A 14,021-nucleotide genomic window follows, 5' to 3' on the forward strand; every position below is an offset into this window, starting at 1 on the left:
TCGATACTGTTGTGGTCACATGCTTTGATGGTACAGACTTGCTAAGCTTCAACGGCATTAATGTTGATGGTGCCAAATGTGCATGTGTCTATTGTGCCAAATGGCACAACAATTCTATGCATTGAAGGTGCCGATGCACCATGCATGATGTGCTGTGTGATGAAGCACCATGCGTCACCAGTGTCGATGCCCTGTGCATCGACTCAACATGTATGGAAGACTTATGTATCAAAGTTGAGGATGATGAAAGCCAATGCTTTTTTGACACTGGCTGCTCTGGCAGCTTCAGAGGGACACTGCTTCTTCTTAGATTCAGGACAGTCAGCACTACTCAACCCCAAGGTTTTGGCCTGTCATACAGAAGGAGGAGCTGCTGCTCAACACTTTCCCCAGTGAGACAGACAATGCTGCACTGTAGGAGGAGGACTGACAGAAATATTAGACTTTCGCAATTCCTACATTTTATATGCCCTGGCATACTTAGTGTATAGGGTCATCCATCCACAATTCTAACAGTTTGCCTGGTCATGAACTGGTCCCAGGCAGCTGCAACATAGTTTGAGACCATCTGTAAAGGACACTTCCTTGCCTCAAATGCAGTTCTTAAATCCACTTACCACTGGCTTGATAAAGCAAATAAACTTTATTTTTATTTTTTTAGTAGCTCTGAGAAGTGCCATTAGGGGTGTTGCTGAGGCAGTGAAGCAAGTGAAGTGAAATAAATAGATTTTTGAAGAAAAATCTAAGATTGTTAGAGAAAAATATATGGAGAGAGTGAGTGCACATCTGTACTGTACTCGACAAGACTGGGGTTTGCTCAAGAGGTAACACCCGTGCAGGAATTTCCCTACATGTTCAGTAGAAATAAGAGTTCTACTTGCTAGGAGAGACAAGTCCATTCAGTGCTGCCAGATAACATCACCCCACGTATCATTGCTAATTCAGCCCTGCTTATCAACAGAAAAAGAGAAGACCCTTCCCTGCTCACTGCTCTGTAAAACCTCTTCCGTGGCAGCCACTGAAGAATTGCAGCTTCTAGCATAACTTCCTAGTGATGACAAAAGCATCGGGCCCAGGTCACAATAGGCTGTTACTTTGATCCAGGCTGGAAAAAATAAAACAGAACTAGAACGGTTATGGGCCCTGGAGAGTACATTTTATAATAGATTTGATGGTGCTTGGGAGCAAGGGAGACCAGCACTAGCCCCAGCCCTTTTACTTTAATAATTGTGAGATGGAGGAGATGTGTGTGAGGAGGCTGCAGACATGGCCAAGGGTTAAGCATTTGGAGCTCAGGTGGGAGGGAGGAAAAGGACTGTGGTAGGGTCAGCAGGCCCATCTTTTTTTTTTTTTAAGTCAGTAACTTGGAACATAAATGGTTATATTCTTCTGAATATAGTTGATTAAGGCTAAAGTTATCCAAGAATATGTTCCTGAATAACTTTAAACCTGACCTCAGGTACATCTGGATACTGCCAAGTACTTGCAACCTGGATTGGCCACTGTTGGAATCAGGATACTGGGCTTGATGGACCTTTGGTCTATCCCAGTATGTCAAATCTTATGTTCTTATGTCTTAAGCTAGCCGAATAACTCTTATTCAGCTAATTCCAAATATATGGTAAGAGTAATATGGTAAGAGTAAGCTGGATAAGTTATTCAGCTAACAACCCCACCCTGGAATGCCACAACATATCCCTTTCTTATTCAGCTTTTAGATAGATAAGCAAGGGGAATATTCAAAAGTTGCTATTTAGGCAGATTGAGTATTGTGTGAAGTTCTGGTCGCCTCATTTCAAGAAAGACTTAGAACTAGAAAAGATGCAGAGGAGGAAAACAAAAATGATAAAGGGGATGGTACATCTGTCCTATGATGAGAGGCTATGCAGGCTAGGGTTCTTTAGCTTGGAAAAGAGATGGCTGAAAGGGGACATAATAGAAGTTTATAAAATTATGACTGGGGTAGAATGGGTAAATAAAGGATGGTTATTTATATTTCAAATACTAAAAAAAGGGGATACATTTCATAAAACTAACCACCAGCAGATTTAAAACAGATCCTGGAAAGTACTTTTTTCATTTAGCACACTATCAAACTGTGGCACGTGTTGTCAGAAGAAGTAATCAAGGCAAATAGCTCAGCAGGATTTAGAGAGGTTTGGACAAGATCCTGGAGAAAAAGTACATAACACATTATTAGCTAGGTATGAAAGAAAGCTAGTGCTATCCCTGGGAGCGAGTAATAGGAATTAGATCTACTTTATGGCTCTGCCAGGTACCTGTGAATTAGATTGGCCAATGTTAGAGACAGGATGCTAGGCTTCATACACACCTTGGTCTGACCCAGCATGGCAATTCTTATGTTCTCATGTTACTATATATTTGACAATTTCCAGTTTTTGTTTTTTTTTTAATTGATGTGGTCTAATGTAGAGAGGAGGAATAGCCTAGTGGTTAGAGCAGTGGACTACGAACCACGAGACCAGGGTTTGATTCCTGCTGTCACTCCTTGTGACCTTGGGCAAGTCACTTTACCCTCCATTGCCTCAGGTACAAAAACTTAGATTGTAAGCCCTCAAGGGATAGAGAAATACATACAGTACCTGAATGTAAACCGATGTGATATCTTGATTGAGAGTGAATGTCGGTATATAAAAATAATAAATAAAATAAATAAATACATTTTTATATCCTAAAAATGCATGATTTTACAGGTTTTTGTTTTTTTTTTTTAATTGCTAAAGCTCATTTTCTAAACCCTTTACATTTTTTCCATTTTTTTTTCAAGTCCCCTTTCTGGTATGTCTACCTGTTACAGATTTCTGCACCTGCAAACATTTTTTCCTCAAGCTCTTGAGCAATGATACTAATAAAGATACTGAAAATAATCAGTCCCCTTAACAAGCTCTGCAGAGCTCCACTGGTTGCTTTGCCTTCACCAGAATAGATGCCAAATAGATGCCATTTACCACCACTCTCTGCATCCTGCTGTTTAACCAGTTTCTCATCCAATCTACAACTTTCTGGCTTACTCTCATATTGTCTAACTTCCTTACCAATCTATGTGTACAGTGTCAAAAGCCTTACTAACATTCAAACAGGCAATGTCTGCAGCAGGGCTTCCCAAACCTGTCCTGGGGACCCCACAGCCAGTCGGGTTTTCAGGATATCCACAATGAATATGCATGAAGTGCAAATGCTTCAGTGCAGATTTCCTGAAAACCCAACTGATCTGAGGCACTTAACCGGAGTTGCCTACGACCGGCTCTAAGAGTATATCCTCTTTGGAATATACTGACTAGAGAACGATAGCATAGCTTGCTTTGTCCTATTCACACTCACAATTTAAACATGATCATCCTCAATTTATCAGAGGAAAGTTGAAATTTGTTTTTCTCTCTAGATGGAGGCACAGTTTAACTAGCCAATCTACTACCTCAGGAAAATGGCTTTAATTTAGAAAAGTTAGCAAATTTGCCCTTTTCTTTATTTTTAGAACTTTTTCTCTCTCTCTCTCACTACAGCATGTTTCACCAATATAGCAGTACTGCCTGTATTGTTAGCATTTCATTTCATACCACATTGTCTCTTCTGAGTTGATGGTACTTTTTGAGATGGCACTTTCTGACAGTATTAAATCCCAGACTCCAAATTTTGGGTCAGAAAAGACATAAAAAAATAAGCCTGATAATGAAAACAATATTGGTTTACCACATTTGCAACATTGCCTTTTTTCCTTCTTTTACTCTTTGCCTTCATCAACATCCTAGAGCCAAGGTCTTAATTTGCGAACTCAAAGGTAGAGAATTACTGGAATCAAGAGGGAGTTAAAGAGCAGAAACAACTGCAGGGCAGTTTATATACTTGAAAAAGTTCTGTCTACTACCCAGGGATAATAAATCAAGTCACAGACCTACAATGGCTATGCAGGGATTAAAGTGAAATGAGTTAATGACCTCGGTCCACTTCTAATTGATAAACTCATAATTTGTGAGAGTAGAAGTATTAATCAAAGGTGATTGTTTAATCCATTCTTAGTCTCTGATACCAACAGGAAACACATTTCTAGTCCTGCCAGCATTAGTATACCCTGTCCAAGAAAAAAGTGTGCCAAGATTACCATGCCAATCTCTGTTCAAGGGAACACTTGGCTGTGTAAAGGTTGGATTTCTAGAGTTCTGCTACCAGAATACCAAAATATTTACATAAATAATCTTGCGATTGTTTTGTTCACAGTACTAAAACATATCAGACACCAACTGTTCTTTGCACTCATTTCCCATTTCATCCTTGACCTTATCTTTTATGATTACTGAATAAGACAGTACAGGGAAAAAGAAACACAAAAATCTTAGCTCTGGCTGTAATAAAGTTAATGCATCCCTCTGCTCTAACTTGGTTCCCTTGCCCTACAAAATAATAGGTGAAGGGGGTCTTCCACTGAACAGACTCAGCATTTTATCATGTTTTTTAAAAATGTGAAGACCATCTACAGCTTTTTGTTCTTGCCAGTGATTTATTTACAAACCACTTATTTACAAACCATTTATTTACAGCACTGGTTTGCAGAACAGTTAGTTTTTATGAACTCTTAGACTCTTAAGGAACAATCACCCAAGACCATACCATACATCATTGCTCTTCCAGTGGTTTGTAAGAAAAAAAAAGTGTGCTTTAGCTGACATTTTCAAGATACAGGTTTGTGTTCATTTTTTTCAGTTCTTTTAAGTCAGAGGTGCCAATTTAGAACAAAAGTACCATTAAAAAGTCACTTCAAGGATCTGCCTTCTTGCTACATAACAGAGATGGACAGGGACAAGGACAATGCCAAGGCACGGTTCCCAGCCCCTGTGGGAGTGAGCCTCAGGATTTGTACAGTGGCAAAAACTAGTAGAAAGAACAGACATGAACACACACCAGGTTCCAGGGGAGCCCCAGTCAGTGGCCCCTGATCAAGAATGGATGATTGGCTTACAAGGAAGAGGATAGGGTTAAAAATGAGGAAACAAATTGAAGGTAATTACAAATGAAGGTTTTTGACATCCTATCCCAAATGATCTGGAAGCCCAAAGGAGCAGGAGGAAACTACCAGGACAAAAATATGTCACTTAAAAAAAAAAACCAAAGAAAAACCCCCTTCATATTCTTTCTAAAATCAGCACCACTGAAAAATCTTCTAAAATTGTTTGGCAAATTTTACAGCAAACTGCATAAGTCAGAGAAAAATGACTTCAAAACATCAATACCAAATTCTAAAAAGTTGTTATTTTGTAGGCCCATTTGTCAGCTATCAACAAGATGCAGGCATGCTAAGTATCCATGATCTCAATAAACCTTTTTACTATTGGCTTTTTACCAAGGAAGTTAATTTACTCATTCATACTATTAATGGAAATGAAAAAGAGTGCATTACTGAAGAGACAAAGTCGAGAGAATCAAGTATGCTAAGCATGACAGCTTGTTGATGTTTACCGACACATAGCTTTCCCAATAAAAGCTTTCTGGCATTTAATATCAATGTTTTCAAGGCATTTGTCTCTAGCGACTGTTTCTACACTTGTGAATATGGTACAATTGAAACTCCTAGCAGTGAAACTCTGGAGTTTGCTTTGTGAAAAATGTCTTTGTTGAATTTATAATCTTGTTCTTCAAGCAAGGACAAAGAATGCATTTTTGAGCATATTCTTCTCATTTTGACAGTTAGGTGCCACTCCTGATTCCAATGTCACCAGGGACAGGGAAAAGAGGATTGGGAAAAATGAGGCTTACAAAAATAGAGAAATGAAAAACTCTTAGGTTCACGCGCGCACATGGACACGTGATTTTATACCATGCGCTTGCTGGTGCACATGTTATAAAATTTCGGGTAGGCAAGTGCAAGAGGGGGGTAGACTATTACAATTACGCGCGGCAACACATCGGGGCCTTCCCCAGTTCCTTCCCAGTCCGCTCCAATTAAGAAGCAGACTGGGAGGGAACTTCCCTTCCCTATCCTAAATAGCCGCAAATGTATCTTATCTTTTGCTCCTGCTTCTGAGCAAGAGCACGTTGCGGCGCGTAATCCCCCGGCACAGTGGCAAATGGCCATTGTGCCGGGCGCCTCTTGTTCTGCGCCCCGCTCCGGAATGCCCCTTTGGCTAATGCCGGGACTTACACGCATCCCGGGGTTTTACGCATGTGGCCAGGCCCTTTGAAAATTGGCCCGGCGCGCCTAAGGCCAGGCCACGTGCTTAAACCCCGGGTTTTTACGCGCGTTTTTAAAATCCAGCCCTTAATGCACAAAAGCTACTTAAAATTCTCAATTGCTAAAATAATGCTTCAGGTGATGTGTGGCATAATTTTACTGTTTCTTGAAATTTCACTTAATTTTCTAATCACAGCTAGATATTCAAAAGACATAGGCCTAGGAATGAATTTTCAAAGGAGTTGCACACATAAAAGTAGCATATATCGTAGCAATTTTCAAAAGCTCATTTATGCATGAAAAACCCAGTTTTATGCATGTAAATCCTTTTGAAAATTACCTCCTTAGACACAAATTAAAACATTTTTCTAGACTCAGTCTAAATTTTAGTGCCTTAAATGTAAGTAGAGCCAGGATGGAACAATGAAATTAGATGTTCAGCACTGATTTCCAGCACTGGACATCCAACTGAGTCAACCTAAATTTAGGAATATCAATACCTAAGTTTAGACACTTTAATTAAGAGCTTTATTGAGGCATCTATATTAAAAAATGTTAGTGTCTTAAATGGTTAAAAATAGGTGCACAAATAAGGCTCCTAATTAAAATGCCTTAAATCAGGCACTAAGCCCTCTTTGAATACCAGCATTTTACTAATAAATCATGATTTAATATATTGATAGGCAACTTACCTGAAAATGGATTTTTCCCAATTATTAATACATTTGGCAAAGGCATCGTGATCAGTTGTTGTAAGGTATCCTGTAGAAATTAATTTAAAACATTTAATAATTTTTCTCCATACTCATTGTTTTCATGAATTCATACAATGTACCTGCCTCTGAGAGTTGGACACTTAGCTCACTCTAGACCTAGCCTCATCTAGATTTGAAAAGAACTGATGACTAAAGCAAACAGTAGTCAGCTGATCTGAAACATTAGGGATCAGAGATCTAGAACCCTTAAATTTGAAAGTTCTTCTAGGCAACACTTGAACCATCAGTGATAATCCACAAAATTGCTACCTTTTGAAGAATAGCAGATACAGATAAGAAAATACCTTGCCTTTTTATATTGCATTCCTGATTTTTTGGCAGGTATTTGTAGCAGTAAAAACATTACATGTTTTATATATACTGTATATATACTGTATATCCTTCTACCAAAAGGCACATTTCCAATGGATTCACATGCAAAAACTCTCAAGGAAAACATCCAGAAATAAACTAGACCCAAGCAGGAATTTAAGTTGTATACTTACTGAAAATATGATATTAATAAAAATGTTATGCCTTCAAAACAATAGCCACATACAATCCACTGGCTAAGGACAATCAACATTTAAATAGCCAGAAATTCAAACAAATTGCCAAGAAGAGCAATAAAGGGCTCCCATACATTGCAGTAAATGAAAAATATTTTTACACTTATTTTGAGGTACAATTATTATAAGCCCAAGTTTTTAATATGTTTATATACACATACAAATTATTGTGCATATCTATATATATATATATTTGTGTGTGTGTATATATATATATATATATACACACACAAATACCTAATCAACTACACTTTCTCATCAAATATGTTTACCTTTATTTACTCATGTTCTATTATAAAACCTTCAAAAGTTTTAACCTCCTAAAGTCTCTAATTATACAAGACACACCACACTCGCTCGCACTCAACACACATTTCATCCACACTATAAAAACAAATGGTTCGCATATAATGAACCCATATAATGAACCCAGAACATCAGAATACAGTGAATCTTAAAACTCAAATTGTAGCTTAAATCCTTCAAAAGTAGGTGAAAAATCTTTTTTGCAAAAAAAAACAAAACAAACAAAAAACAAAAACAGCAAATTGTCACTACAGTTAACAGTAAAGTTCACAGTTCTTCTGAAGACTCCAGGACATTGGGGCCCAATGTCCTGAAGAATGAATAATCTGTGAACCCTGTTAAATTCACAATTTCTTTGAGTGAAACTTATAGTCTTAGGAACCTGTCCCAGATTTACTGAAGTCCTCAGGGAAATTGTGAATTTAACAGGCTTCACAGATTATTCATTTAGTATGCAAATGAGGGCCCACGGTAAAAAGAGGTGCTAGGGACACTAGCGCGTCCCTAGCGCCTCTTTTTTGACAGGAGCGGCGGCTGTCAGCGGGTTTGACAGCCAACTCTCAATTTTGCCAGCGTCTGTTCTCAAACCCGCTGACAGCCACGGGTTCGGAAAATGGACGCTGGTATGATTGAGCGTCCGTCTTCCAACCCGCGGGCCGATTTAAAATTTTTTTTTTAATTTTGGGGCCTCTGACAATATCAGATATTAAGTCGGAGGGTGTATAGAAAAGCAATTTTTTCTGCTTTTCTGTACACTTCCCCGGCACGGGCAGGCATTAATGTTTGAAAGTAAAATGTGAGGCTTCGCTGCACATTTTGCTTTCTGGATCGCGCAGAGATAACTAATAGGGCCATCAACATGCATTTGCATGTTGCGGGCGCTATTAGTTTTGGGGGGGTTGGCCGCGCGTTTTCGATGCGCTATTACCCGCATCGAAAATGCGCGGCCAAACCTGGGCTAACAGTGCGCTCCACTGGAGCGCACTGTACTGTATCAGCCCGCTTATTTGTTTTGTTTTTTTCAATAGGACATGCATTGGTGGTGAACTGTTGTCTTTTTATAAGTAGGGCTATTGCACCTGGTAGTAGAGAGAGAGTCTGTGTTGCTTTTATTGAGATAACAGAATATCTTTTTTGTATGGCGAGTTGTATGGCAAATGTTCTAGTTCTGCTTTATACCCACTGCTGAGGGGCGGGGGGAGGGGGTTCCTGTGGATGGAAAGTGTACATTTATATTTAGCCTTGTAACTGTCATGTGCTCAGTGTGTCACATATGTGAGAACTATTAGATATGCCCTGACAGAAAAAAGGTTGAGAACCACTGATATAGATAACCACCCAGTTGGAGGAAAATCTTCAACAAAAGAATCAGTGATTGAGAAATACATACAATTAACTCTGATTTTAGAGATTGACTAATTTTAAGAACATAAGAACATGCCATACTAGGTCAGACCAAGGGTCCATCAAGCCCAGCATCCTGTTTCCAACAGTGGCCAATCCAGGCCAAAGAACCTGGCAAGTACCCAAAAACTAAGTCTATTCTATGTAACCATTGCTAATGGCAGTGGCTATTCTCTAAGTGAACTTAATAGCAGGTAATGGATTTCTCCTCCAAGAACTTATCCAATCCTTTTTTAAACACAGCTATACTAACTGCACTAACCACATCCTCTGGCAACAAATTCCAGAGTTTAATTGTGCGTTGAGTAAAAAAGAACTTTCTCCGATTAGTTTTAAATGTGCCACATGCTAACTTCATGGAGTGCCCCCTAGTCTTTCTATTATCCAAAAAAGTAAATAACTGATTCACATCTACCCGTTCTAGACCTCTCATGATTTTAAACACTTCTATCATATCCCCCCTGGTAGTATTGTTACTGGTCATTCACAAACCAACATTAGTTTAATTATCTATTTAAAAGCTTTAGACTTAAAAGAAACCAAATAATTTAAAAACCCTTAAACCAAAACATACTTACTCCTTAATCAACTTTTAAAACTTTAGTAACTCAATAACATTAAGATGCAGTCAGAGCTGAGGGCTATACAGCCTTTTGCAGAGATGCCACATGTATGATTATCTACATGTTGGTGAAAGGTTGTATGTATGCACCCAGTACAAAGAACTCCTGGCTCTCAGAGAACAAGTCTGATCTCCAGAAGTCAGAGTGGCAGACCTGCAGCAGCAGAGGTAGCAGAAAGGTTTACAGAGGTGACCTTTAGGGACAAAGTAGAGCTCCAATCAAACATCTATTGTGCTGGCTTTGAAGCAACAAGGTCAGCTAGTAAGAAACTATCACTTTAGTATGGCAGGAAGTGATCCCATTAGCTAGGACCTGTTCTGTATGCAATGCGTTATCCTCTTGTACCAAGGATGTGTTTCCACATTAGAAAGGTCATTATAGTGGATGATTCGATCATTAAGAATGTAGTTAGCTGGGTGGCTGGTGGGTGCAAGTATTATTTGGTAAACTGCCTGCCTGGTGTGAAGACAGCAGACATCATGCACCACCTAGATAAGATTTTAGAATGTACTGGAGAGGAGCAGAATGTCATATGTGGGTACTAATGACTTAGGAAGGTGTATATGGGAGATTCTGAAGGCTAAATTTAGGATCTAAGGTCAGAAAATGAAATCCAGAACCTCCAGGGTTACAATATCAGAAATGTACCCCGTTCCACGAGCAGGACCCCAAAGGCAGGTTGAGCTCCATGGACTCAATGCATGGATAAGACGATGGTGAGATGAAAAGGGTTTTAGATTTCTTATGATCTGGGAAACATTCTGGGGAAGGAGGAGCCTATTCAGACAGGATGGGTTCCACCTTAACCTGAGTGGAACCCGCTGCTGATGCTAACATTTAAAAAGAAGATAGAGAAGCTTTTCAACTAGACCATGGGGAAAAGCCAACAGTTGCTCAGATGCACATGGTTTATTTATTAATTAAAATATTTATATTTATTACGCTCAGAAGATTACAATTTTAACATAAAATACAATAGTTAAAATATACATGACAAACTACTACACAACTTAACAGTAAAGTGCATAATTTCGATCATACACATTTTTCATGAGAAAGCTTTTATAAACAAACATTTTCTTTCTAAAAAACTTATAATCTGTTAAAAATCATACCTCATCTGGTAATCACAGTACTCTCTTAGCTGCACGACTGCCTACCTTTTTGACAGCTGCCGCACAGGGCCCATCGGGTCACAGTAACATGTCTTGTGTTAGTGTCAGGGGCCCCATTGGTTGTGGAGATGCTGCTGTGGCCAACAAAAGGCCTCATAGGAACCTCCCCCTAAGAATCTCTGCTTGCATCGCTATTGGTATATTTTATTTTCCCTGCACCATCTGCACTCTCTGGGCCTATATCTCTTGGTCCTCTCACTTAAGTTCTGCCACAGGCCTGCCTACAGCATAGAAGAGGAGCACGTGGGCAGCAGTACATGGCTAGCAGGTTGCAAGAGCACAAATTACGTTGGGTCGCACGGCACATAGGAGAGGATGCCCAGCAAGGCTGAAGGATTAGGTGGTAATTGACATCGGCACTAGTAAACAAGAGAAGAGGAAAAGGAGGACATAGCCAAAGAGCAGAGATAACTGGACTGGAGTCAGGCAGAGAGGGGAAGGGGGGAATAAGTGTGAACTGTAATGGAGCTGGAGCTGAGGTTGGAAGAGGAGGGGAGAGGAGTGTGAACTGTAAGGGGGCCGAAGCTGAGCTTGAATGGGGAGGGGAGGGGGGAGAAGGAAATGATTGTGAGGGGCCGGAGCTGGGCTGGGAGGGAGGAGAGAATAAGCTTGAGGAAGCCAGAAACAGGCTTGAAGAAGAGGGGGGAATGAGTTGTAAGGGGGACCGGAGGTGGGCTTGGAGGGGGAGGGGAGAAAGGAGAGGGTAGAATACGTATGAGGCTGTTTGGGACAGCTCAGTGGTGTAGGGTAGTGTTCCCCAACCCTCTCCTGGAGGCATATGCCATTTAGGGTTTCAGGATTGCTCAATAAATATACATTAAATACATTTGTATGCACTGGATCTGCAATGTATACAAATCTCATGCATATTCATTGTATCAGTCCTGAAAACTTGACTGGTATGGGGTCCCTCCAGGAAAGGGTTGGGAAACACTGGTGCAGGGGATGAGAGTTTTGTCTCCCATGCCCCTCTCTGTCTCCAGCAGTCTCTCAAATCTACTCTCATACTCTCAATAGGAGCTCTCTCTCTCATCATAGGGAGGAGGGGAAGGGTGTTGATAGACACCTAGAGGGACAGGGTTGCCAAAGTTTCTATAATTACTGTTTTTCTTGTCTTGATGTAGTAGAGGATGGATGTGCAGCACTTTAGGAATAAAGATTGCATTATGTTTATCTTTGCTAATGTATTTTTAGATGTATTACACATTTTTGTTGTACTGTTTTGGGTCTCCTTTGGGTGAGGAAAGCCATATAAAAGAGTGAATGTTTTGTTCTCCCAGGAGTTTTTCCAACTTATTCTTTTGTGAGACATGTTTCATTTTTATCAGTTTGGAAAATGTAAAGCTCTGATATCTTTGTATTTTACGCAGTACAGGAGGGAAGGCATTTCTTTTTCTCCAGTATTACACTGCAGGCAGGTTCTGGCATTTTAGGGTTTCCAATTAAGCATATTTCTAATTTGTGGTCACTATATTCAGCATTTGGTATGATCTATCTATGGTTTACATGTGTAACTAATATTAGGTAATCTGCTTCTGCTAGCATGTTTCTGTGTAGGGATCTGTAGCAGACCAGTTTGTTCTGAGGAGAAAGTCTGTGTGCATCCCCCACCCCCAACTAATCCATGATAATTTAGGGGACTGGAATCAAATGTTTCCAGGTACGGAGAGCAGGGGATTGTTTAATGTTTAATCCTTATGAATTTTAATTGTTGACTTATTCGTCTGCCGTTTTTAAAAATATATTATTGGTGTTTTGGTGCTTTTAAAAAATTGTTTTTAATAGCTCTTGAAATATATATATATTTTTTTAGTATGATTTTGTTTGATTTATGAGGAATGATAGTGTATGTTTTTCCATTGTTGCACTGCATACAGTCAGTCTGGCTACTTGCTGTTTCCAGTTCAGTTTTTATCTACACATTTCTATTTATATTTTACGATCCCTTATTCTGTATTTGCTGAGGGTCTGGCTTTAAATTTGTGGTATTTCAATTTATTTATTTTCAGACAATTGCCTTTATGTCTAAACGTCATTTAAGCAAACAATGTCCGCATCTTCAAAGAAAGTGCAGCTCAAAATTTAAAACTGAATGGCTCAATGAACTTGTGAATATAAGACTACTAGATTCTGTGACAGAGCAGACTGTGAAGTTGGGTAACATTTTTACATATCATGAAATTGGCGATGTTTGTGAAATCTGAAAGCAAATGCAAGAAGTGATTTCTCTGCTGGAAAAAGATGGGAAGATTGGAAGCCCGATTATCTTAAACAACAAACCAAGCAGAAGGTACACAATGATGCTGTAGAGAGACTGTGGTCCATACAATCAGGAAGTCTGCTGTGAATGTTCACAGAAAGCATCGATCGAGAAATGAGGCAAGAAATAGCATAACAAAAGTGCAAAAGCTGACCAGGTAAAAATTTTGATTGACATTCTCTTCGCTATCAACATGAATGCTTCTATGCTCGCAGTGCAAGATATACACAACCATATAGTGAAGTATACCTCAGTCCCTGACAGTTGGTACAGTAAGAATTATGCTTTGAGCTTCTCGAATGTATAAAATTTGTAGTTAACATCACTAGCACTAGATGAGAACACCAAGAAATCAGTCACAAAAATGCTGATCTTGTATACCAAATTTAAGTCACATGACAACAGTGTTTACAAGACCGTGTTTGACTACATGTGACAGTTCCACAGCATCAGCAATAACTATGTTTCATGAAGAAAAATCGTTGAACATACAGAAAATGATTATTGTCATATCAGATGGTGCATCAGTTATGCTCGGCAAGAATAAAGCTTCTTGCTGCAATTCTTCGCTGTAGTATTTCACATCTGCTAGAACACTGTGTTGCTCATCAGGAAGATTTAGGTACAGAAATGCTTGCAAACACGTATCTTTAATGGCAGACATTGAAACATTCCTTAAAGTTTACACATTGCTTAGCAGGTCATCTGTAAGAAAAGCAGAGTTCACTGAAATAGCTGAAGTGTT

At 39.4% G+C, this 14,021-nt stretch overlaps 1 protein-coding gene across 6 annotated transcripts in view; it reads right to left on the bottom strand.

The window, feature by feature from the left end:
- CCDC88A (coiled-coil domain containing 88A) overlaps positions 1-14,021 on the bottom strand; it is a 503,234-nt gene that overhangs the window by 337,051 nt on the left and 152,162 nt on the right. For all 6 annotated transcript variants that reach the window (XM_029593463.1, XM_029593462.1, XM_029593464.1 and 3 more), the window contains exon 4: positions 6,877-6,946. In XM_029593463.1, the coding sequence (XP_029449323.1) occupies positions 6,877-6,946 (70 nt within the window). The remainder of the gene's footprint in view (positions 1-6,876; positions 6,947-14,021) is intronic.

Source organism: Rhinatrema bivittatum, chromosome 3 (genome assembly GCF_901001135.1).
Source record: "Rhinatrema bivittatum chromosome 3, aRhiBiv1.1, whole genome shotgun sequence".
In the NCBI taxonomy this organism is placed as follows: Eukaryota; Metazoa; Chordata; class Amphibia; order Gymnophiona; family Rhinatrematidae; genus Rhinatrema; species Rhinatrema bivittatum.